Genomic DNA, 27584 nt, shown 5'->3' with positions numbered 1-27584 from the left:
TCCCCTAACCTTACATCACCTGGGGGCCACTGGCCAGGTTGTTCTCTCCTAGAGAACACTTTGCAGAAAAACAAATCCTTTTTCTATCCGCCCTGAAGCTGAGCAGCTGATTGTACCTGTCACACTGCATGCTTAGAAGAACAATGCAGCCTGAGTTTGTTTTATTAGAGATCAGTGACTTTCTTACAGCTAATACAGGGAGCAGTCACATAAAACTCAATGAAAAAATGATCAGTTCAAACTGTCTCTGCTGCAGGTAAAGCTTTATTTCATAGCTAATGCTTTTAGGTTCAGTTGAGTTGCTAGATATTATATGTGAGGAGACTCTTTTTATGCTTTGATTTTGCAGCCTATCCAGAAAATGTCATTAATATTCTGAAATAAAAGACTGGCAGTACAAATGTAGAAAATGAATGTCAGCATGATGTCTTCAACTATTTGATTAAAAAGTCAAAGCAGCGAGTGTCACTTGAATCCACAGCAGTACTAATCATTTATAGGGATGATTGATGAGTTAACCTGCATCATAATTACTTCATCGCCATTAGCTACTGACATGTTGATAGACTTTTTTTCCTTTGTTACATAAGACCTGTTTCCCTTTATCTGTTGACAATGTAACATGTTGGTCTCATGTCTGAATAAGCGTGCGAGTCATTTTCACATAAAAGTCACAATGGTAGTCTTACAAGGTCGTATTTCTTTAGCACTTTCAACACGGCACAAGTCTGAACTGAATGCTGTTAGATGAATATAAAGGCTGCAGCAGCACAAAGTCAAACATGTACAGAGAGCAGTGTGCATCTTGTAATAAATTTAAAATCTCAATCTGCACTCTGCACAAAGAAAATATGAATTTAATGAACTGCAGTGAAAGAGCCAGTTTTAAGTTGTTGAGTAGATTCTTCTCACATCAGAAAAGATCAGTTTAAAAAAATATTTTCACCTCAACAGAGTCAGAAGAGGTTAAAGAGTATGACATACGGCAAGACATTGCGATCATGTGATATGCATCTTAACCAGTAGACCACCCAAGCTATGAACTCACCCTCCATCTCTCTGTCTCACACAAATATTGTACGAGCATTGTCTCTTTCTGTAAATATCCTGTCATGTGTCAACATTAATCTTTTGTCCTGGAGGCAATGTTATGTATTTCATGTCTGAAAAAGACTACAGTGTTTCACCTCTGTAAGAACAAAGAAACATTAACCCTTTGCACCAGAGGGATGCAACCTCAAAATTTGTACTCCTTAATCTCAAAATCCTAACTGTGTCAAACACAGACATCATACACACTCTGTAAAAATCAGAAGAACCTCCCCTTTACAAAGATGTTCATTTCTGTGCAATCTGTGAAGGATTAAAAAAAGAGACAAAAGATGTTCCCTATAACTTGAGATCTTGGTTCATAATCATTAAATCTTTTTCTCCAGTAAAGGCTTTTGCAGCTACAACCATGCCTGTGTGTAAACTGAGACTACATCCACACTAATACGTTTTCACTTCAAAATGCATAACTTTTGCTACGTTAACGCCTAGCATCCACACTACTCCAGCGTTTCGAACCTCCCTCTATGGAGACATTTTAGTTTGAAAACTCAGGGATTGCGTTTTAGTCCGGATGGGCAGAAATAGAGACTTTTTAAAACGATGGCACAGACACCTATGTTCACTTCCTGATTGGGTCTTATCAGTCATGACATGTCCTTCCTTCTCTTCATCAATCCCTATCACGTGACACTTTTCCAGCTATGACTCCCAATCTATGTTTTCTGCCGTTACGTTACACTCGTGTTACTTTCAGAGACATTTCCACCTTGTCGTCAGTCTAGGCAGAGAAATCTCTGGTTTTTCTTTTTGCTATTGCTGTTCTTCCTTTGTAGTAGTTTCTGCAACTAAGCAACCAACCATAGAGTAGACAATCTGCTTCCTGTTTACACTGGCATGCGCATGCCGAGTGTAGGTGAATGGTCATGTGATATGCATTTTCAGGTGTGTTAGTATGGATGGAGATTATTTCCAAAACGCTTGTGTGGACGGAGATCACCGGAGAGAAGTGTGGATGTAGTCTAAAAAAATGCAGTGTATAATTCCATGGAACAGATTTGCCATAATGTTAAAAAAAGAAACCCAAAACTGCTCCGTTCCCAAAAATGTGACATCAGTGATAAAATAAATGAAAATGGGGTGTCAGTATTTTGATCGTTTGGCACTATCAATACAAAATGCAAAAATGATGGCATTTCTGAATAGTGTAACTTATCCTGAAAATAATATGACATACCTGGGTGACACATATAGTTACTATACCATATAGGCTACCTATAAATGAAGGAAATGAAAAATGAGCAAAAACACCCTAGAGTTCAAGGGGTTGAAAAAAATATTAAAACATAAAAATTACAACAGAATGTAAAAGGAAGTACATTTATTTTACTGTATTTTTATGGAATGTTTAAGAATTTCAATGTTAAGTCACGTCACGTATGGAAGATACAGTCAGTGACCTGTAGCATGAGCGCTGTACACAGTATTGACTGGAATGACTTCACCTCTTGGGATTAAAAGTAGGTTTGCAAGAATCAAAGTTGTTGTAGATACACAGTTGGCATTCACACTTCACAGCTGCCTGTTAATGAAATTTCTTATTACATGGAGGTAAACAAACTGAGCTAGCGCAATAAAAAAGAAAGGCTGAGCCAAACCTCAGTGATACAGCAGTTGAGATATTATTTACTACAAGAGCAATCACTTTACTTCTCTAATCGTGATTTGATTTTTATGGCCATTGTTGGGAATAAAAACTCAAGGTTGGAAAGGTGATTTTAGGAGTGGGCTGCCAGGGCCATGGAAAGACGGGCTGGATGGCAGCTAGATGGAGTCTAGCCACAGGTGGTCTATAATTCTTCACCGTAATTGCCTGGCAAAGTGTATTATGGGTCTTCAGACCACTCATCCACTCTGTAGGGGTGGACAAGAGAAAAGGGTGAGCGAGGCGGAAAAATAGGATGGATAACATGATGTCCCGTCGTGAGACAATTCTGCCAGACGCTCACAATACGTCGAGGGAGTACTATTATTGTGTGCGTTCAAAGAACACTTTCTGTGAAGGCTATTAAGCCAGACTAATGAAAATGATGGTAGCAAATGGGGAGACAAACTTCAATTCAATTGAAATGTCATTGCGTTTTAAGGACAGGTGCAACAGACGTTTTCTGCTATTTGAATGGAGTCGATGTTGTCAGTCCGCAGCACTGCACCAGGAAAAGAAGGCAGCCAGAGTTCAGGTTCAGCAGCAATGATTTGGTGTTCAATACAACAGGCACTGTCCAACCAGTCAGTCCCTCAGTTGAATTTCTGAGCCTCCTCAGTTATTCCAATTAAAATGTACCATATATCACATACCATAGGGTTTGACAAAAGCTTTCACCAGCCTTTTCTGGGGATTTTGACCACATCTCATGGTCTTCATCAGTGAATGGAGTTTTCTCAGTTGACTCAGGTGTCATCATGTTACCTACAGTAAGCACTGAACTTTGGTCACATGACAAGAGGTGTTTATATATGGGAGGAGATGGTAAATCCTGTCTCTGTTTGGAGAGACTCCTGCTCCATGACCTTTGACCCCCTCCCAGTGGAAGCTGTGAGTGGTTTTGGTCTGGTGTTCACAGACAGCTGATGTCGTCTGATTCTGATGTTCATTCAGTCTCTTGTCCATAGACAAGGACCGGTCTTACATTGGCACTGGTTCCTGATGGTGCGAACCATAATACTGATAAGCTCCTGCAGCATTCTCTACTGCTATAAGTATTTGGTTGCCATTCATTCCTTTATTTAACATTCAGCATTTTCAGTTTGCCTACTGTTAAACTAACTTTTCCCTTGGTGTGGTGGTCCACTGATCATCCTTTGCGTTGCGTGACTACATCATTGTTGTGTTTACATTCTGTTAACTGTGTAGGGCTGTAGTTACAGTGGGCAGGTTAAAACTCTCAGTGGGCTAACTGATGGGACAGTATCATATATTACCATATATTTGCGGTGTTTTGGATTTTCCAAGCAAATCAGCTGCTGCTCCACTCTCAGCTCAGGTTGGCAGAACAAGCTAGTTATTAACTAAAGAATGTAGCGCACCAGTTTACAGGTCTATATTTTTAATCTGGGGCTGTACTGGAATATCTTTACATTATTTACAGTTCAAAAATCTCCTTATTTATCTCATATTGACCGTTTATGCAGCCCAGACTATTTTAACTCCTGTCTCTTTAAGGCTCCCCTCCTGATGAACCCACTCTGTTCTGAATGGTTAGCTTCTGGAAGCTATGTCTCGGCCCTTTAAACTTTAGCTGTGCGATTTGCTGTGATGGTCTGACGGTCATCCTGCTGTCAAAACTCTCTGCTCTTAAATGTATGCCATACATTTGTTTTTAAAGCAACTAACTACCTGTTTGTATGCATTGACTCACCCACAGGGTATTGTATAGTTACACATCATAATGTGAAAGAGTACATTTATTAACCACGGTTACAGCTGTAGGGTGACAGTGATGACTCTTGCTAGCCAGCACTTCCTCATGCTTAAAAAATCCAGAATAAAAATAAGCAAAAATACTAATAATAATCAAATTAAGCAAACAACAGAATGGAAAGATCATCTTCATATGCAGCTATTTCTTCAATGTACTTGGTAACTAGTCTATGTTATATGGTATTTACGACATTAGAGAAGGTTAGTTACAGTTTTGCTTATTGTACAGGGTCTGGAACCAGTTTTACTCTCTAACATGGCATGATAGCAGGATACCAAATCTATCTCTATCTCTCTCTCTATCTATTTCTGGTTTAAAATAAAATGAAATAGTACACGATGTAGTATAATGGAAATAACTGACTGAACATACAGAAACATAAAGATACAGCGGGTGTGATTGTGACATAAATATCTTTGTCTCTCTCTCTGCAGATGCGATGGCTAATCCTTCTCCAGCAAAGAGCATGGGTGACCCTGGAATCACTCCACTGTCTCCCTCACACACTCAGGTAACTCAGCTCATTCTCTAATGCACATGTACTCATTTCCGTACATATTTTGAATGTTATTAATCCTGCTTTATGGTGAGCTGTACGTATAATCTCCTGTCTGCACAGCCATCTTATCTGTTAGTCTTAGATGTTTGTCTCACAGGCATTTCCATTATGTGCCTACCTGTGATTCTCTTTTGATAACATTGCTATCTGTCCACCAGTCTGCTTCACTGCCTGACCTACATGCACCAGTCTTACTGGTTTGTGACTATGACTATCCAATGTAGAAATGTTTCATCTACATAATATCCAACTACTATGGGTGAACATCTGTGTTTGGAGAGTATTTTGTCTATATATAAACAGGAAGAAATGCTTTACTTCCATACTAGAGTGGTGAAATAGTGCTGTTCCCTGTGGTGCTGCCCAGCTCAGTGCTATTCATGGCTTCCTCTTCCTCACTCATGTATTTTTCATAACAATGTTAGCGGACCACAGGGAGGGTCACTGCAGCAACAAACAATGATACTACACAGTCAAACAAGTGAAAGTTATCATTATTCACAGTGTATAATGATAAATAACACAGAGCTGAAGCTTCTGTAAATCAATGAAATCTCCACAGTCTAAAAATATCTACACTGTGAAGTGCTCTCTGTCCTGCTGTTGTTACAGATGTGTCTGAACTAACCGCGACCCCTCCACTCGCTTATGTTGGACTAGGGTTTATGGGAAATGGTGTTTGTTAAAGACTGAAAAAACAAAAATATTGAATAACCAGCGATATACTGTATATAGTTTTAGAAAGAATACTGTCCTTATCTAAACATGAAGCGAGCCCAATGACATACTGCTGAGAAAGTTTCTTTTCTGTGGATGGATTTTTAGTTATATGTGTTGTTAGTAATTTTGAGGTTTTCTTATTTGTGGAACACAAGTTCTGGTTTCACTTTGGCTCTCTGTGTTAGTCCTTTCATTACCAGGGGCCTGTACCACAAAGCAGGATTAGTGGGTTAGCCAGCTATCTTTGGGCTTAACTCAGGTTTTCAGGTATCATGTAACTGGTTACCATGGTGACCTATGCTGAGCAGCAAACCTGATCTGGAGCAGAATAACTTGAAAGGATCAGATCAAAAGACTGCTGACCAATCAGATCCCTGGAAAAATTGAGCCATCATTCCTACAGGATGCTGACAAAAGTCCTGAGTTTACAATGAAGGTTTTTACACTCTGATTCCATCACTGCAGCTCACACAGCTGAGACAACTGTGTGATGATAACTGGAAATAAAAACTAAAGCCTCTGTTGTCTTTTATTAGAAAAATAATCCACATACAGTGATTAGCTCCCATCATTATAGATGCAACATTTGGGTCAGATAGACCTCGTCAGGCATTGACTACTTTTCCTCTCTTCTCTGCTTTGGCTGCACAAACATTACTTTTTATGTGCATCACATATTCAGAGTTTGTTCATTATCCAGCAAAAAAAGCAAAAACATACTCATTCTATACTGAAGTCATATATAATATATAACCAGTTTCATCATACCAGTCATCCAAGATCACAAATGTTAGGCTCAGTGAAGCAAGCTAACCCAAAGAGAGCTAGACTAGGTTGAACTTGCTTGGTGGTACAGGCTGCAGGTCTGCACATATCATTCACATAACATGCAGACATGTTATCTTAGGGCTGTATGTGTTCATGTCTGTGTTAAGTAGTGATGCAATATTACGTTGTAATTGATGTTTCTTTTCAATTTTGACTTTTTATATGTTATTGATCTGGATCTACAGTTGTGCTGTCACAGTTAATGGCTGTTGTGAATGTGAAGAGGTTTCTAACAGGTGAATATTTGTGTGTATGTGTATGTCTATATGTCTAACACTATGAATCTATATATCATCTCTGTGCAGCAGAACGACACAGACCAGGTCCCGTCAGGACCGTCCTTCATGGTGGTGGTTGCCATTGACTTTGGCACCACGTCCAGCGGTTATGCTTACGCCTTCACTAAGGAGCCAGAGTGCATTCACACCATGAGGTAGGCCAGCACCGCAATGCAGACACTCATTGAGAGGTGTGGAGGTTGGCTGAAGCTAGAGCAACACATTAGACAAACACTTTGCCAATGGTGGGCTACCAGTGAAAAACAGAAGTACTTCCCTTACATAATAACATGATCCAAGAGACATTCTAATGATACCATGTCAGACTTGCTCAAAAGCTATTAGCCACAGACCTCTCAGGTCATCTGGTTCTAATATTTTTGCTATATCAAGAGTCAATTCAAAGTCTTGACAAAGCTGCATTTACTTTTTATGCCCCTAAATGCTGGAATTGCCTCCCTGAGGACCTGAGATGTGCTCAGTTTCTTTTAAAAATGGTGCTTAGTCTTTTCTCTGTTGCCTTTCAATAATATGCAATTCATCCTTTATAACTGAATAATCTAGATGTTCCTTACTGTATGCTTGTTGTAAATGGCTATTATCATTATTACTGTTGTCATACCATCATTATTTTTTATGAATCTTCTTATCATTATTTTATTTTCTCTCCCTCTCTCTTCTTCCTCATCTCTGTTCTTGTGTTCTCACATTATCTTCATCCTAACATCAGTGGTAGCTGTTATATGAGTGATTTAAGAGAACGCAACTTTTTGGAAATTCACAAGTTGTCCAGGCCTGTCGTATGAGACATGTAGATCTATGTAGTCTTTTTCTCCCAGGGAGGCAAATTTCAAGGAATTCCCTAATCGATTATTGGACGTTTCAACAATCTCACTGCCCACCTACTCATGAACAGGTCAAGATGAAACAAGCAATATAGATCAAGTTGGTGAATCCTACTTGAAACACTCGTACAAGCAAACCTCACAGAAAAAAGTAAGAGAGGTTTAGGATAGGAATACAAAAATCTCCTTGCATGAGATCCAGTGAATGTTCCTTGGCTGTGTCTGTAGAGGATTTAATCAACCAATGAGAGTGTGTCAGCCTCTGAAGCAGCTCTGCATCTGAACAATACCTGTGTGACTAAAAACTCAATGTGCTTCTTATTCATTACAACAGAGTGCAGGAGGTAGTGCAGCCACTGAGATACTCATCCCTCCATGAACCAAGGGCTTATTTTGTGGTCCCAGATAAAGTGAAAGTCGCTACTCAGTCAACTTCATACATTGCTAATAAATGTAATTTTAAACAATAGGAAGAAAGGTAATATAAGATGTTGTTGAGTACAGTGAGTATGATCTGTATGATGCATAAACCTGCACATAACTGTGTAAGTGTGGAGTGGAAAGGTTGTGAGGGTTGTGTGTTGTCGTGTGTGCACTCACACAGTAATAGATGTAGTGTGTACATTTCTCCTTCCTGTTTCCCTGTTTTTGAAAAAAACATTTTAACAACCTGAAAGATATGATCTTCAGCAGTCAGCATTAGTGAGCTTGTTATGCTTAAGATGGTTGTAAGACACAGGGAAGCTCCTCAGTTTAGAAAGCCACATTTTTGCAAGTTTGCACATATTTCACATTTTGGTGAAATGAGCTTATTTATCTTTTTACAGAGAGTGAGATGAGAAGATTGATAGCACTCTCATGTGTGTGAACGACAGAGCTGGAGGCAGGCTGTGGTTAGCCTAGCTTAGCATAAAGACTGAAAGCAGCGAGCCAGATTCTGTCTGTTCAGAAACACATCTGTAAACATCTCAGAAAAGTCAAAATGACAATTTGTGATTTGAAGTGATGCTACATGCTGGAAAGTTTTCTTGATGAACACCAGTGTATCCATGGTGCTGGCTCATTCACTGCATCCGGCTGTTGTTTGCTAAGAAACAGTTTGCAGCACACATTGTTGTTTTTACATTTCTGTTTATGTACAGATTAAACTAACAAGATACAACATATTTACTTTAGAGTGTTTAGCTGTTTCCCCCTTTTTAGACAATTTCATTCAGTTATTTTACAGCTGCTTATGATTGGACAATATTTAGCATCTGAAAATGTTAGCTTCTTTTGTTAAATGAAAAGACGGTTTTATAGAAAAGCATGTTTATATTCCTCAAAGCAGGGTAATAGAAAATAAATACTAAAACTCAGGTATTGTATTGTAACTAGTACTGATAAATCCCAAATGATAGTCAGCCTCAGTCATACAGTTCTACGGCTCTAACTGATAATTATTTTCATCATTGATTTCATTATTGATTGATTAGTTGTTTAGTCCATAAAATGTCAATCACCGTTTCCCAAAACCCAAGATAACATCCTCAAATGTCTTGTTTTCTTAGCTGCAAACTCCTCACCTTTCAGCAAAACTTGCTAACCTTAAACCCTAGCTAATGGAGCTGGACGATCTTCTCTTAGCCCCAGATCTTTTCAAATCCTACCAACACCTCTTGGCCCTGACCGCTACCTCTGTCAGTATAGTCTAAGTATAGCAGAGGAGAGAAGTGGTTGAGGAAGAAAGAGTGTCATGACAGCAAGCTATGTCCAGACCAGAAGACAGAAAAAATGATGAGGGCTGCAGCTTCCCCAGAGCTCATGGATATGTCTGTAGATTACTAAAGAAACTGAAGTTACAATGATAAAATGCATGTTTCATTACCAAAATGATGCACCTGTGTGTTACTGTCACCTTTTTCTACTTACTTGAGTTTGCAGCCATGTGTTTATTCAGTTTACTGTCATAGAGGACTAAAGAAAGCAGAAAATATTCACACTTGCTGGAACCACAGAATCAGTCATTTGTTTTTTAATCTATTACAGATGATCAAAATAGTGGACGATTAATTTAATAGTTGGCAACTAATCAATTAATGGACTAATCGTTGCAGCTCTACATGATTCCTTACTACAGTGTTATTTAGCTGCTTGCAGTGATGGTGTGAAATATAATCTGATCTGACAGTTTTGAAGCTGTGTGTACTATATGTACTGCAGGTTATAATAGCAGTGAGTTATTTACTGTCATACAGGAGTTTCCACATCAGTAATAATAATAAGTAATAATAGATATTTCAGCAAAGACCCCTATTTGTTAAGGCAAATCTATATGGAAAGTAGTTTAGTTTGATTTACCAAATGTAGACAGTAGTTATAGTTATTATCATCAGTGTTGGTTTTAGACTTTGGGATTTTTTAATCAATTAAATTGTAATGAAATTCAAGTATTAAGCTTTAAGCAAGGCCTTCCTCCCTTGTGTCTAATGTTAACGAAGTTTGATTGAAGCAGTGAAAGAAGCTGGACTACAACCCTGAGAGTCCCATGACCCCTGAGGTCAGGGCTCCTGGCCTCAGTGCCGGGCACCACAGGGGTTAACAGCTTCCATCCCACCACAGGCTGACAGGTGTTTAAGTTGCAGCTCATGTGTGATTCTTCACATTCTTGGCATTGCTCTCTGTTCTGTTCTCTCTGTTCACGGTGTTGCACTCCGCGTCCTTAAATCCTTCTATCTTATCAGCCAAATCGAGCAGTATAGTGTAAGTAATGCTGATAGATGTGAAGAGAAGCAGGATAATTGCTGCTCTGTTTAATGGAGCCTTACCTACAGCGCTGTTGCTAATGTGTTCACTTGCTGCAGTATAACATCTTGTACCATACCTGTCTCAAGACACACATTTTCATCAGGTTTTTCTGGTTAGTGTGATTGTTGTAAACATTTATAGTAGAGTACAAAAGTTTTAGACACTAAAAGCAAAGTGAGGATACTTTCAAGAATAATGCCATGAATAGTTTTTATTTACCTTCATACAAAGTTCAGTAAACATCAGAAACCTAAATGAAATCAATATTTGCTGTGAGCAGCTTTGCCTTTAAAACAGCAGCAGTTCTCCTCGCTACACCTGTACATAGTTTATCAGGTAGTTGGCAGGTTGGTTGTTCCTGCATCTTGGAGAAGTCGCCACAGTTCTTCTGTGGATTTAGTTGTCTCAGCTGCTTCTGTCTCTTCATGTTAATCCCAGACTGACTCCATGATGTTGAGATCAGAGACCATCTGTTGCAGGACTCCTTGTTCTTCTTGTTGAAGATAGTTCTTTATGACTCTGGCCTCATGTTTGAGGTCATTGTCATGCTGCAGAATAAATTTAGGACTGATCAGGCGTCTATCTGATGGTATTGCTTAATGGATATGAATCTAAACATCTGAAGTACATAAAGCTTTTGCACAGTACTGTACTGTATATCTTATTGTCATTTTAACAGTTGAAACTCCATTCACATTTCAAAAAGCTCAGTTACTTTGCACTCATCAACTCTATATATGCTCATAATGATAAGCTGTATACTTTGTAAGTTATTATAGGTTATATAATACATTGAAGTCTATGGAGGTCCCATTGGTTATATTCAAATGTAAAAACACTCAGTATTGCAGTATTGCACAGTATTGATCAACTATAGATAAGTAAATCCTAATTAGTCCCATTGTATTCATAAATCAGCACTTGCATACAGCACAATCTCACATTTATATTTCAAAATGCAAATTGATCAACTGTACAAAAGCTCATTATGATGACATGTGTAATTATATACCATTGTCTTTTTGTTTGTTTGAAAGTCTTATTGCATCTATAACTCAAAATCAGGCCAATCAGCATCAGTGGCCACAACATTCTCTTTTGTTGTAAAGACTTTTTGTGTAAAAATAAAACTCACTTTATTTTGTTTTTTGAATCCCTTTAATGAGAGAAAATATCCAACACAAGCCTTTGGGCATTGCCTCAGGAATCCCTCTTCACACGAGTCATTAACTCTAACCATCAGATTAAACTGAATAAGATATTTTCACTCAGTGCTACCACATTTGCAGTGAAAACAGCTCCAGATCCCCCCGATTATTTAACTTGGGTGAGACCCTCCTCTGCCGAAATCCTTACCCAAACAAGAGCTGCCGAGGAGAAGCACAAAAGCAGCACAGAGGCTGCCTGTGTTGTGTCAAAGAGAAGGTTTTTAGTTTCTAGCAAGAAATTCTTGAATAGCTGCATCAGAGGGGAGGGGAGTGTACTGGTGTGCTAGTACGAGACATTCCTCACCATATAGAATGAACATTAGCATTCAGCAGCTGTCTTCACTTGTGAGCGAAACAAATGGAGCAGGAACCGGATTGCTGGCGCAACAATCCCCCAAATACAGAAAACAGTCAGAGGTGCTGACAGCTAGAGATGGAAGCTAGAACCTCATCTCATCATTTCAAATGTCCCTCAGGGAGATGCTGCTTCTAAATAATCTTTTTAAGGAATTAATTGTTTTGAAATGTTTTCTACCTCAGCTGACCTTCTCTCAGAAAAATACATTCATAATTAATAATCCAGCAGGATTCAGTGGATGCTTCAGTCAGGTGGAGCAGTGTTCAGGGTGATGTAAGGCCAGGCTGTAGTGATGTAATGCTGAGCCTAATAATGACAGGTAGCCTAGCTTTCATTGGTGTTCTGACTTATGCTGGTGTATCCAGCCTCAAATATTTCAAACCTGATTCCGTACCCTGTCAGTGACTGTCAACCTCAACGTTTTGATCTTACTTGGATCTGATCATCCGAGATATACTTTATAATAATGTCATTAAAGTGAGACTATGTAACTTCTGAAAGGAAAAATAACACCTTTTCCCCTTACAAAATGAAAAGTTGAATTCATAAGCAATAAAACACATGGTTGCTCAGTGTAATACACTCAGAGTCTTGCTGCTACAATCTTACTTGGTCTGGTATTTTTATCATTATCCCATAATTACCACTTGTGGCCACAGTGACTGGGGTTTAGCTAATTTACATAGGCTCACTTTAAATACAGTATCATTAAATTAAGTATTCCCTCTATGTACTTTCTGGTAGAAATCCTCTGGCACAGAACAACCAATGCAGTTTATATGTATACACTCAGTGGGAATAAATTATAGTGTTGTTTGCATTAGCAGTGATAATCACATTTACTGAACAGACTAAAAAAAACAGTGAGCAAAGATACTGTCAATCAATAAAATATAGATTTTGTGGCTCAGTAAAGATCACAGTAAAGAACAGAACAGTTTCAACTCCAGTGGGAATAAAACTGCTACCATAAAAACATATGCAGGAATTTTTTTCAGTTCAGTTTGTGCCAACAAAATGAAATAGATATCCCATCAACCCCATATTTCATATCAGCTAAAAACTGTTCCATCCAGTTTTTTCCAGGTCTCTCAAATTAGTTCTTCTTCAAATCAGGTGCTCTTGGTGAGGCGGCCTCCATAATCCCATCAAACACTTTTCCCAAGGAAAGGAGATAACACTAATAATAGCTGACCTCCATTTGTCCAGAAATACTGTGGTATCTCAATTAGCCTACAAGCTGAGTTCAGGTGGCTTTTCTGAGAGAATTGAATCACTAATTTGAACCTCATAAAAGTATTTACAACTTAAATGTGAATGTTAGAAAAAAAAAATAAAAAGAACAGAACTGACTTTTCACTATACATATACAGTAGCATGTAGCAGATATATAACTGCATGTGCAATGGATGGAAAGTCCCAGAAGAGTGGTGCTTAAATAGGTGGGAATTATTATTCAGCTGATCTTTGCAAGGTGCTAACAGTTCTAAAACTCTGTACTTGATTAATGCAAAAGCAAAGATACAGATTTATGGTATGTATGTATGTATTGATAACTGATTTGTTTTTATCCCAGGCGTTGGGAAGGTGGGGACCCTGGTGTGTCCAATCAGAAGACTCCAACCACGATCCTGTTGACTCCAGACAGGAAATTCCACAGTTTTGGCTATGCGGCTCGTGACTTCTATCATGACCTGGACCCCAGCGAGTCTAAACAGTGGCTCTACCTGGAAAAATTCAAAATGAAGCTCCACACCACTGCAGTAAGGACACACACACACACACACAGTGCTGATACTGCAGCACACTGCTGCCTTTTTCTGCCAGCGGCTGTTGGCTCAGGCTACTTTACTGCCCATAATTCACTGCAGGACATGATGTGGATGATGCCATTACCATCAGCAGTACACCTCTGTGTCTGCTGTGGTGTTCATCCAACCACAATCATTTTGTAGTCGTAGTAATTATAGCAACACTTAAATAAAAGCAGAGATGATGTCGATGTCAATGCTGTTCCACCCCGACAAAAATAAATATGAAAGTTAGTGAGTATTCAGAATTTAAATGGAGACAGAAAAGATTAATAATAAGTAATTTTGGAAGGAATAAACCACTGTACATACTGACAGTTATGCTGTCAGCATGAAAATTTAAAGAATATAAATATAAGGTTTGATCTGAGGGTGGTGCTAGAGGAAAGATTAGGTGGTCATTGACTCCTAAGGCGAGCATGAATATTCTCAACAATTTGTGATATAAAATGTCTTCTGAGCAAAGTTGACATTGAAAAGGTTAAGGTCAGTGATGATATATTTTACATATTGTGAATAAACCCTGTAAAAAGACCTAAATCAACACTGAACTGATCTATTGTTGTCTGTGTATCAAACTCTGATATATCTTACTTCTCTGTGTCATAGAGCTCCGTTGTTGTCCAAAAACTATTAAAATCACATCAATGAGCCACAGTGGTGCACTGGGTGACATGTTCTTTCATTACCATGAACACACACTGTAGTTTATTTTGACTCAGTCCTACACACACACCGTCCTACTGCCAGAAATACTCAGTGGAACACCGAATGTGGATTGATCCACCACTGAAAATAGTCCCAAACAAATGCACTATTTCCTCCTGTTTGAGTAATGCTTGATAAAACTACAGTTTTTATAGATTTATGTCTTCAGTAGAAAACAATGGACATGTGTCACAGACAGGGAAGGGCAGGCAGAAAGTATTGAAAAACAGACTAACGCATTGTTGGTTTTAGTCTTTTCATGGGATTTGTTGACAATAAGAAAAATGTAGCATAACACCAGCCTTATCCTTTTAAGCCTGATGATGGAACAAAACCATTAGAAATCATCCTCTGGTGACCATGAATATTTTATGACAATGTGGCCAGTGGCTGTTGAGAGACACCATTTTGAACAAAGTGTTTGATTGATGACTTGAATGATCAACTGACTGACCTGGCCCTGCAACAAGAACAAAAAATAAGTATACTGAGCAGTGTCATATGTCACATCCACTACAAGGTTAGCTGAAAATGTCATTGCAAATCTAGACCTCATATATCCACTATATGTGACAAATGAGTATGTGTTCTAATTCATTCATTCAACTCAGACTTTGAATTCTCTCCCACAACCAGAATCTGTCCATCGACACAGACCTGCAGGCAGCCAATGGGAAGCGAGTGAAAGCTCTGGACATTTTTGCATATGCGCTGGCCTTCTTTAAGGAGCAAGCACTAAAGGTAACACACCTATCTCATGTATATTCTGTTTTACACTATGTATTTTTATTTGGTTGCTATTAAAATATTTACATTCTGTAGAATTTATTTTCAATATACAATAGTATTAAAAAATACCTAATCTGACTTGTTCAGGTGGTATTTTGTGACATAGTAGCTAACATGTAATTCATCAAACGGTAATGGGGAGCAAATGAAATGCACAAGCAGTAAATTCCTTTTTCTGAATTGAATTGAATGGTCAGTGTCACATTAACAGAGTGTGTTTGACTTTTCATCCTGCAGGAGCTGAGTGATCAGACAGGTGGCGAGTTTGACAACAATGATGTGAGATGGGTGATCACTGTTCCTGCCATCTGGAAAATGCCTGCAAAACAGTTCATGAGGGAAGCTGCCTATAAGGTGGGCGGAGAAGCTATACTCATATATCTTACTAACACATTTGTTTCTAGACTCCAGCGAGGGCAGTTTTCTTTCCAGTTAGCAAATGACTGATTCCAAACCTTAAAGGAATCATAACTATATACAGAGATTAGCTGAAAACAGGATCTAACAGGTAAAATGATGTCTGTTTTACACATGTATTGTGGAGGGAGAAGGAGTTGGATGCTCAGGGCTGCTGCAGCTCCACTCAGTAATCAAGACTCCCAGTCATACGTGACTGTCATACACATATACAGTGACCTACAGACTGTGGTAGAGGACATGGGGATAGAGACTGTCATCAATATAGAGAGAGAAAGAAGCACAAAGAAAAGAAGGAAAGAAGGAGAACTACAGAGTGATAAAGCACAATAACAAACCCTCCACAAATACTGCAGTTAACCAACAAGTTAACACATCTTACACATTTAATCAATGCAAATACATCTTGCAGGGCTCTTTGTGAAATGTTCTTTTGTTCTGGCTAGCTTCTGTAACTCAGTGCAGTCTCATTCAGCATTTCTGTCAATGGCCATTACTAAAAAGCATATAGTTTCCATTCTAGGACAAATTCCTCTACAATAGTTGCTTTTAGACACTGAGACGTTTGTGATTTTAACCAAGTTAAACAACAATTTATTTTTTATCATAAAACAAAAAATTGCAGCTCCCATGAAAAGTTATTGGTGTGTCAGTGCAGGTACCTGGTTTCGTCCATATGCATAAAAGCCGCCAACACTTGTCTAGAGTCAATTTTCCAACTTTTAATTGTAATCTCTGCTGTCTAAAACTTATAGATTTTTAGTTTAGTTTAGAGTTTTAGTTTATTACAAATGTAATAGTAGTGAGATTATAAATGACATTTTCCTACTTCTGGAACAGAATCTGGAAGTTGTAGTTTCACTTTGGCTCACTAGTTGGGTGTCATTTGCATAGCAATAGAGATCAGTACTGTGCTTACGGATGATGACTCCTAGTGGTAGCCTGTAAGACTTAAAAGGAGTGGACCCAGGACAGAACCTTGCGGTACACCATATGGGGCTTTCCAAATCTGATCAAGCAGAATTTAGGTTTGCAGTACAACTCCTGACTGTCACTTCTAGGTTGGCTTGCAGGATGTATTTTACACTCAAGTACTTATTCATTATACACACAAGGAATATATACTGATCTCAATTTGCTGTGAAATGTAGTCACCACAGAAGCTTGTAGATTTGTCTGCTTCTCTACTGATTCTACTTAGTCACCACTTTTCTCTTTCATATACAGTATCTATACTGTATATATATTTTCATGTAGATAAAAGTAGCTCATCACAGAATCTCAAGAAATATTGACACCTTTGTCTGCTTGGTGACATGCCCCTTGTAGTATTTGTCCTTGCAGTCTTGTAAATGGAGGGTCCTCACTAGCAGAGAATTTCAAACTTGTCTCTCCAGACCATCAGTGTATGTGGTCACCAGGGTGTGGCTATCTGCAGTGAAGAAAGAGGCTGGAGGAAGAGAAGGGAGAGAAACAGGACAGATGTGAAGGGTGGGGGAACCAGGGATGTGTGTGTGTGTGTGTGTGTGTGTCATTGTGTGATGGGTGTGTTTGTGTTAGCGATGTGAATTTGCTGAGGGTGGAGAGTGTTGAATCTGAACAGTACGTCTCCCCCAAAGCATGTAATAAAGTAAAGAGCCAACTAGCTTTTTTATATTTTGTTTTTCTAGAGAATTGTTTTTGAATACCACCTGTTCATGAGAATGTAAATTACCAACACTTTATTAAATTTTCTATCATGTCACTTTATTATATTTAATGCCTAAACAATGCAAAGGTATCCCGCCGCATGCTGAGGGAGACTAGGAACTTAACCAGCTTGGAGATGCTATAAATTGTGCTATAAGATAAGTGCACAAAAGAAAATCCACATGTAACAGTGTCAGGTGCCAAGGAAGGTGAAACACATGGAGGTTTTTGCCAGTTGGAAAGACGACATACAATTCACAATTTGCATTTGTACACTTCTCCTCCATTTAACCACTATACTGTGTGGCCTGAGATGTGAGTGCATCATTTATTAACTCAGCCACAAAAGGCTTGAAGGAAAGCCTAGCAGGCAATGTAAAATGTATTTAAATGGTCCTGCAAAATTTAAATTGTTGCCAAACCTCATTCACATTTGGGTAAGACACTAAAAGGCAGTAATACAAACAAGGCTTCAAGAGGGTATCTGCTGATCTTGAGAACATTTTGAAATATTAGTCTTTAGTCTTTTTTTTCCTGTTCTCTTAATCTGCTCGGTTATAGTTTAATATTAGCTTCATTAGCTATGTTCAGTTAAAGATGGTTATTCTGTCTTAAAGGAATAGTTGAACATTTAGGGGAATATGGCCGTTCGCTTTTCCTCTGAGAGTGAGATGTGGATTGCCACCAGGATGATGTAGCTTAGCATAAAGACTGGAAGCACAGGTAACAGATAACCTACCTTTGAAAAATTAACTACCAACATCTCAAAATTTGACTTAACATGATATATAGCATTTTTTATCCTTAAATGAACAGATACATGAAAACAACAATTTGTGGTTTTAGGTGGAATTAAATGCTGGAACTGTTTCTTGACAACAGTTCATCCATCCGCTTGGCACTTCTGTGCAGTGTCTCTGGCTGTAGCTTATGATCACCAGTATGGTTGGTGAGCACAGGTTTTGACACGGGTCTCTGTACAGACACGATGGTACCAAACCTGGTAACCACACTGTGATGACATGATTTCAGGAAGCTGTGTACTGTCACTGTGGCTGACTGAACATGCAACTCAACCTAAAACCACAAATTGTCATTTTTATGTCTCGGTAACAACTACAACTTCACTGTGCAGGTTAAACAAATGAGAAACAACATGTTCATTAGTTTTAGCAGGAGTACTACAAGCGACACCTGTCACATTACACATAGTCATTTGAGCCACTGCTACGTATATATAAGATTTAAGTGCTGCTTTAACACAGAGACATGAGACTGATATTGACCTTCATTTTATTCTTGGAAAGAAACAAATAAGCTTTTTTAAAATAAATGTTAAAATTGTTCCTTTTTGTTTTGGTTGTACAATTCATTTTGAAGTACCATCAAAAATCTTACTTTAAGAAGTCTTAAATGTGGCTCTTTGAAATCTGGAACTGAATTCCATTTTCACACTAACACTAATTCACATTCCTGTTTGCCTGCTGTCTTCCCCAGTGATATCATTCTTTTGTCCTGATCACATCCCTGGTGTGCATGCTCAAAGAGGAGCAAGACATGAGGGGGAATGTAGAGGAGGGCAGAAACAGAGGAGGAGGAGGAGGAGGAGGATTTTTAGCTGTTATCTGCAGTGTGCCTGGAGGCAGGGATGGAGGGACGAGCTGGCAGAAACAGGATGTGATTAAAACACAGAGGTAGAGAGATAGTGAGCAGGGGGGAAGCTGGGCATCCACAGTGACTCAGCATCGACAGTGGCATTCATTTGATTGGCTGTTCATGGAGGATGGAGGGAATGAGCCCCCTCCTCCTCTGATCACATCATCCATTAGTTCTCCAGGGGCCATGACATAACCCCACAGCCATTCTCTTGCACTCTCTTCAACCCTTTCCTCTTTTTATTTGATCCATCTAAGGAGCTGAGACATTAAGGCTAAGGACTTCTCTGTCTTCTCTGGCTGCTTCTCAAACAGAAAAGCAGTGCAGCTTATTTGGACTTGGTTGTTATTCAGGTGCTCTCGGGACTTAAAAGAAGCCAAGAAATCTGCCTAGCAATAAAAGTAAACTCAAAAAATCTGAAATATAGTATATTCTGGATTTGATTTTAATGTCTGCAGAGTGTAATTTATAATGTCTGTATTTTTCTGTTGGAGTCTGTGGTCCTGAAACAAGCCTCATTCCTTACCAGGAGCTATTAATCAGTTAGATGAACTGAATTATGGATGATCTGTATCATAGCTAATGTTCTGCATTTGTCTGTACTCCCCATGACACATTCTTGGCTCTTGATTGCATGGGTGTATCATACTCTTTAAACAAAAACTATACAACCATCTGAAAATCTTTCGAAACACTTTGACTTGCACATGAATTCACATGTTCTTGAAATGTTTATGTTTAGTCCTCTGGTTCCTGTAATGATCAGCAAATTAACAATTTATAGCAATTTACATCCATTTGTTCATGATGGACAGATTGATGTCCAACTCTAAAACTAAAATGATATTGAATCAACAAAAATATTCAAAGATATTAAACATATGCCAGACAATATTAGATGTATTTTTGGTCCAAAGCCATCATCAGTCTGTCTCCTCATCGAGTCATCTTTGTGAACTCCAAGTTAAACCATAAAAATGTTTTTTTCTTCTGTAGTTTTCTTCTCTATCACAGCACTTTTAATTGCAGATATCCAAAAGTTTTGCTTTAGTACTTCTTCTGCAGTTTTTTGAACACATGTGTCTGGCACACTGACATGCCAGACATAGTAGGTCTTAATGCATTTACAGTAGTGGGAATAGTGTGTTTTCTGTCTGCTAGTATGGTGGATGTTAGAGTCATTTGGACACATGTACTACTGTGCTCAACATACTGTGTTGTTCATCACTTTTAACGCCACACAACTCTCAACATGTGATGTCCCAAACAACATTATCACATTTCAGAAGTAAATAAACCAGTAACATTTTACGCGCCTGTTTTGAGTGAAAGCATGAACAAAATATGTAGGAAAGAAATAACAATAAAATGTAATATTAAAAGCTGAAGTGTATTTTTCTGTCTGCATTGTGTACCTGTGTAGTCTGGTCTGGTGTCCCGTGAAAACCCAGAGCAGCTGATCATCGCCTTAGAACCCGAGGCAGCATCAATCTACTGCCGCAAGCTCCGCCTCCACCAAATGGTGGACCTGGGCAGCCAGACCACCCAGAACGGCTTCAGCCCCACGGAGAACGTAGGGAGTGGAATGACCCAAGGTAAGTCCCATCAACACTGACAGTACTAACTTTATGCTTTCATACAGTATGTATCACCTAATCATGCACACCACTGTACTGTTGAGTAGATTGTTCCAGTGTCTTTCTTATGGCTGCATTAGTATTGATGTTGTAACATACTGTTTTTCTTTCTGTTGATTGTTGTTTCTTCCATAGTTTCTCCAGGTCATGGTAAACGTGCTTTCATTTTAAATTCAGACACAAAATACATGAGGGTTTAAAGGCACATTGACTTTTTATTTATGTCCAGTCATCACGTTTCAACTTGCTTTTGCTTCTTTTCCATTAAAGCCCTTGTATTCACTCTGAAATTCTATCCCCCACACACACACAAACACCTAGGAGGCTGGGAAGTTCAATAATGAATTATTCACATCTCTGGGAAGGAGCTGGGTAGAAATCTGGACACTGTAACAAAATCAGAGTGTGTATCTTTTACATTACACCAGTTGTCAGATACTAATGCAATAACTTCCCATGAACATTATGAACACCAACATAAGATTAAGGTGCAGTTCTTTGTTTAATAAACTGGTTAGCAACATACAATTTGTTTGATAAAAGTTTGTAACATTACTTAAGAAACTTGAAAAACTCATTTTCCAAAACTGTAATAATTATATAATTACAGTTAAAATTCATCACATGCAAATTTCAACAACTGACCCAAAGTGAAACCTGGTAATATGACCATTATGCTAATATAGGAAAGTCAGTATATTAATAGTAGGTATCTGTTAAAGATATAGGCCAACAATTCTGAAAATGCACTTATTTCTTTCTTTCTCAGAGTGAGATGTTCAGATGGATAATAAACCTGTGTAGTTAGCTTAGCTTAGCATGAAGCAGGGGAAAACAGCTAGGATGGCTCTGTTCAAAATTCCAACCAACCCTCCAGCAACACCTATAAAGCTCACTGATTAACATGATTGATCTCCTTTGTGTAACCTGTGGATGGATACACTGTTGTTCATCAAGAAATACTGTAGTTCCAGCATATGACTCTCCCAAAAACTACAATTTGTTATTTTTAATTTCTCTCTGTGTACAGATTAAACTGCTTCCAGTCTTAATGCTAAGCTAAGCTAACCACATCCTGATTCCAGCTCTGTACCTTAAGGACAGAGATTGATATCAATCTTCTCAACTCACTGTTGGAAAGAAACTGAATAAGTTAATTTCCCAAAATGTTGATCTTTTCCTTTAACACATGGAAATGCATCATATTAGCAAGGTCCAGGTTATCACATGGTTATTTATAAACTATAATAAACCATGTTACATTATGGACAGTTACTACATTTCTAGTAATAATATCATTATTCTTCCACTGAAAAATTGGCAATGCAAGAACATACCACAGAAAAAATGTTTCAGAGCTGAATGGAAAGCTGTTATTTACCAGCAAATAAAGCAGCAACAGCAAATGCCTGCTCGCCCTTTCCTTTCTTCACAAGTCTTTCACCTTTCATCATTTGGGTTTGTTTTTGTTCTTTACCCATCTTATAAAACGAGGGTTTAGAAGGTTGCTTTTGGTCTAATATTCACTGTAAGGATCTGTCACAAAACTGTATATCACTCACTCACCTATATGCAAATAAAAACTGTTTTATTAATTTCAACAGCTCAGTTTTTGGTTATCCACAATAAACAGCTGTGTAAAAAGAGCATCTGAAGGTGTTTCCTTGGAAAAGCACTTCCATGCGAATCGTATAGACACTAACAGACTCCAGATTTATTAGGATGTTTCAATGTGAATTACTGTAATAGTACATGGGTTTGGTAAGATGCATTAATCTCATGTTTAAAACATGTCAGACAAATTAACTTTTATTTGTCCTTCCATAAATTAAATGTTGTATATCATAGCTCTTTCAGATTTAAAACCATCAACCATTTTACTCAACAAGTGATCCATTTACTTCAATCTTGATATTTGATTGAAAATCAGAAAAAGATGAAGAACACAAGACAAAGTTAAATGTAGTAAAACATGGAACATGCTGTCTGATGAAGAGTGGGTCACTTCTTCAGAAAGCCAGGACAAATCCTGAAAAGAAACATTTTCATTGTCTGATTAATACAGATTATTATTAATACTGATTAAACACTGAGGGTGGTATAGAGTGTACAGCTAGACACTTTGTTCTACTGCTGTACTACATTCTGGATTTTTGTTATTTTGCAAAGGCTCAAGGAGGCAGGTTTTGCAGTAGATTGTAAGATTTAGAAGGCTTGAATCTATTTCCTACTCTATCAATAGAATGTATTAAAGTGGACCATACAGTGCACAGCAGACAATGCAGTCAAATGCAAGTGAAGTCCCCCAGATAGTGAACTGCCGCCAGCTCCTTCTTATGATGCCAGGATTTTATGAGTCAGACCTTTAGAGTTTCTCCATTCTCTGAACAATCCAGTATCAGACTCTCCCTCCTCTTTCATGGTCCTCAAGTCCCTTTACACCTGGAACATCATGCTGTATGACTCCATATTAATACCAGAAATATGCGCCTTTTCAACCAAATACTTCCAATAACCATGCAGCCTCAGGAACTAAACCGAAGAACTAAAGCAGGAACTAAGATTGCCTTTTGCACATTCCTGTTTGAATGAAGATGAGACAAAATAGTGCAAAAATGAATAAAAAATACATTTGAAAAATAGTCAGGAAGCATTCATAATCAATACCAGAAGTATAATGTTAAAAGATCAAAAGGATTACATGCAATACTACAAGAAATGTCTGTTGCTCATCCTAATATTGAGCCAGTGGTGTGTGACTTAAACTCTACAGCAGCCACAAGGTTTGTCTTCGACCAGTCAGTGATGTTCTTTCCTTCAAACTCCTCCCTGAGAGTTCCAGGGTCAGCAGGAAGTACTACTCCCAGATCGGGGCTTTTTTGACACTGAAGAACTAAATTTAAATTCTGGTTCTGCTGGTTGAAAGGTTCCTGCGTTCCTGTGAAATTTCCTGAGGTGGAAACTGGCTCATAGAGAGCATATTGTCCCTGTCCTGGCATCCCTTTACTGGCTCCAAGCATGTCAGAGAGTAGCCATGTAGATTTTATTCAAAGTGTACAAGGTCCTCTATGATTGAGCCCTTGTCACATTTCTGTCCTCCTGCACCTCCACATTTCCTCCTGGTCTCTCTGGTCATCTGACCAAATGAGTCCTGTGTTGCTGGGCCCTTAGACTGTGCATTGCTTTACCAATTGACGTCTTCAGATCTCTGTTCTTTTACCTTTGATTGATTTGCTGCTTGTGTCTTCACTGATTCTCAAAACTGATTTATTTGATTTGTTGTGTACCATCCTCAACAACATTACTGTACTTTAATAATACATTTAACTTAACATGAATACGTTTATAGAGCATAGCTACAGTATAATCTATGTAAGAGGAATTAGATTGCACGTGACCATGATTACAGACACATAAAATCAAAGTATGCTTATGACATAAATAACAATAATGAAATTCTTTTTCTGAGATGTTTTGTATTGTAATATTGGTGATGTTGGCTGGTTAATCCTTCTGTCCATGCTGCACTTTTGTCCAGAGTGAGAGTTCTCTACAGGCCAGATTGCCATAAAAATAGCGTAGACATGAATAGTCTCCAGAGGATGACTTTCCTGTAACACCACCATCAGGCCATACTTTACACCTGTACACCAGTTGGCTGTCATACTGGTTTTGCTTAAAAACATGAGATGAAAACAAACACTTCTTGCCAGTTAACCCCTTTCATATTCCATGTCCAGCCACAGCAATAGGCCATAGATATCTTTTTAAAGGACCGGTGTGTAGGATTTAGTGGCATCTAGTGGTGAGGTTGCAGATTGAAACCAACTGAATACCCCTCCCCTCCACCTCCCCTTCCAAATGTGTAAGAGAACCTACGGTGGCCACAAAGCTTGCGAAAAGCACGAAAGCCCTTTCTAGAGCCAGTGTTTTGTTTGTCCGTTCTGGGCTACTGTAAAAACATGATGGTGCAACATGGTGGCCTCTGTGGAAGAGGACCCGCTCCCTGTGTAGATATAAAGAGCTCATTCTAAGGTAACGAAAACACAACAATTCTTATTATCAGGTGATTATACACTAATTAAAACATACTTATGAATATTATATCCCATTTCTGCCAAGGTCATTCCACTAGATGCCACTAAATTATACACACTACACCTTTAAAACACATGCTATATTATGAGTTTACTTCACATACCTGGTAATGGTTGGTGATGGCCAGTTTTAGCTGTGTTAAGATCCCGAGGGCAGCTTATAATACAGTCAGAGGTGTTTGAATTAAATCTTTCCTATATGCTGAAAATGCTACAATGAGTGAAGCTATGTGTCAGTGTTCCCCAGCTCAGGTCTGTAGGAGTTGTGAGGTAATTCAACTTTGAACCCTACTGGTGTTGTTTCCATTTGACTTTCCCATAACGACCATTCTCACTGAAGCACCCTCTATCTGATACTTATCACCACAAATGATACTTCTGTCATTTAATATTTCCTATTAAGGAGTCATTTCCTTCCTGATTGTACATTTTACTGCATATGTAAATTTTGTAGGCTTTAATTTTTGTAGTGGCAGATGTTTTATTAGAATGATTCAGATTTAAGGTAATATTTTGGAATACAAACAGAAGTATTATATAAATATGAAGTTCCTGGAATGTTAGGCTGACGTAATGTTAAGTGTAGACCTCTCTCATGCCCTCTGCAAAGCTAATGAGTGTTGGAGAGCCCTCTTTCCTTCTCTGTATTGTTTCCTCTGTGTAGGAGGAAATGTCCATTTGACATTTACTTCTGCCAGATCTTCCTGCTAGAAGCAGTCAAGCACAGGTCACATGGCTTCACTCTCCAACACGCTGGATAGCAGGGAGTAGCAGACTGTGGTTACTAGAGTGATTTTTTTTTTTTTCGGTAAATATTTTCTTCACTCTTTGTGTTGGTTTTTGAACATACCAATACCAAAGAGCAACATGACACACAGACAGACAGATGAGACATAAAAAAGACAGACCTTTGTATTGTTATTATTGCTACTGGCAAGATAGATAGAAATCAACAATAATACAGTGTTGTGGTGGAGGTATTGATAGTGATAAATGATTGAATTTTTCAGGGGAATCATGAAGCACATACCTGCTTCTCTAATTTAAGTTGACTTGTGTGTGACTGGGGAGCTGTAGGCTTCCAATACAGTTAACGCAAAGGATAAAAATGTATATTTAACAAAACTACGGACCTCAAAAAATTAGACTGTGAACTGATAATAGTACGTAACTGCTCCAATATTTCATCTATAAAGAGTGACTGAATATTTTCAATATCATTACACCTCCATAGCTGGAAAGGAGTTATACATGGAGTTATATGGAGGGAAAGAACAGTTAGGAGAAGAGGAGCAAATACATCCATCTGTTTGTAATGATTTTTATGTTCTTTTAGTTCAAATAACCTATGTAAAAACATTATAATTATTGTTCTTTTTAACAATCTAAGAAGTGTTTTTCTCTATATATAATAATATATCAGACCAAACCACTACAAGTTTTTAAAAGTCCAGTATGTAAGATTTAGTGGCATCTAGCGGAATGGACTTGGCAGAAATGGAATGTAATATTCATAAGTGTGTTTTAATTAGTGTATAATCCCATGAAAATAAGAATTGTTGTGTTTTCATTACCATAGAATGAGCCCTTTATATCCACACAGGGAGTGGGTCCTCTTCCACGGAGCCCGCCATGTTGCACAGCCATGTTTCTACAGTAGCCAAGAATGGACAAACCAAACACTGGCTCTAGAGAGGGCCTTTTGCATTTATTGCGAGCCACCGTAGGTCCTCCTACAAGCTTGGAAGGGGAGGGTGAGGGGAGGGGTATTTAGTTTGTTGCAATCTGCAAACTCACCACTAGATGCCACTAAATCCTACGCACTGGTCCTTTAAACTTACAAGTGTCAAGGTGAAAATTTTCCCATCACTTTCATGGAATATGAATGTAGAATTATGAACCTGCTGAGTTAATCTGTATAAACTGATCTGGATTTAACACACTAATAGTGAAGACTTTTATTACATGTTAATTTCATCTTATTTCCAAAATGGATCTGTTTTTGTTTAGATCTTTGAGAGTCAGATGTATAATTTCAATGAGACTCACATGCTTTAATTAAGGTTTGATAAAACATAATAAAATGAAAGAAAACATCACAGACTAGGTTTTTGACTCATGTTTACAGTGGCAGTACATGCCGGTGTTACCACATGGACTGGTGAACTTGATGTTCTGTCTCATACTCTAAAACACATCACCTTCACTGCATGTTCACACTGTGAGCAACATGACTGGTGAGTTACCCTGTTAGGCTGCGAATGCAACAGTATATACTTTTCTACCGAAGAGGCAAATAATCTATTTATTACTGACTCGAAGTCAGCTCTTCTTGCATCAGACTTGATGAGCTTGCACACAGTGTGGACATACATGCATCTTAGCCTGCTGCTTGCCTTACACACTATACAAACCTCACAGCTTCACACAGCAGAGCTTCACGCCTTTATCACACTCACCAGAACATTCTCTCTCTGTTAACAACCAGCTAAGGAGCATGTTCGGCGCAACCGGCAGAGTCGCACCTTTTTGGTGGAAAATGTCATAGGGGAGCTTTGGTCGGAGCTGGAAGAAGGTAGAGTCTCTCTCCTCTTTTACTCATCTGTTATGATTTTCTCTTCCTCTCTCTTCCTCTAGGGTAACTGCTCTTGCTGTTTCTGTTGCT

General features: G+C 38.5%; 1 protein-coding gene across 3 annotated transcripts in view; it reads left to right on the top strand.

Annotated features, from left to right (window-relative positions):
• hspa12a (heat shock protein 12A) overlaps positions 1-27584 on the top strand; it is a 58319-nt gene that overhangs the window by 17298 nt on the left and 13437 nt on the right. The window contains exons 2-8 of one of the 3 annotated variants that reach the window (XM_067609297.1): positions 4967-5043; positions 6948-7072; positions 13692-13878; positions 15271-15375; positions 15661-15777; positions 20609-20780; positions 27408-27494. In XM_067609297.1, the coding sequence (XP_067465398.1) occupies positions 4967-5043; positions 6948-7072; positions 13692-13878; positions 15271-15375; positions 15661-15777; positions 20609-20780; positions 27408-27494 (870 nt within the window). Of the gene's footprint in view, positions 1-4966; positions 5044-6944; positions 7073-13691; positions 13879-15270; positions 15376-15660; positions 15778-20608; positions 20781-27407; positions 27495-27584 lie in introns of all 3 variants that reach the window. The other 2 variants (XM_067609296.1, XM_067609298.1) reach the window with 2 other exon arrangements.

The sequence above is a fragment of the Thunnus thynnus genome, chromosome 14, assembly GCF_963924715.1.
Source record: "Thunnus thynnus chromosome 14, fThuThy2.1, whole genome shotgun sequence".
Taxonomy (NCBI): domain Eukaryota; kingdom Metazoa; phylum Chordata; class Actinopteri; order Scombriformes; family Scombridae; genus Thunnus; species Thunnus thynnus.
The sequence above is the reverse complement of the archived record's forward strand: the minus strand, read 5'-3'. Positions and strand labels throughout refer to the sequence as shown.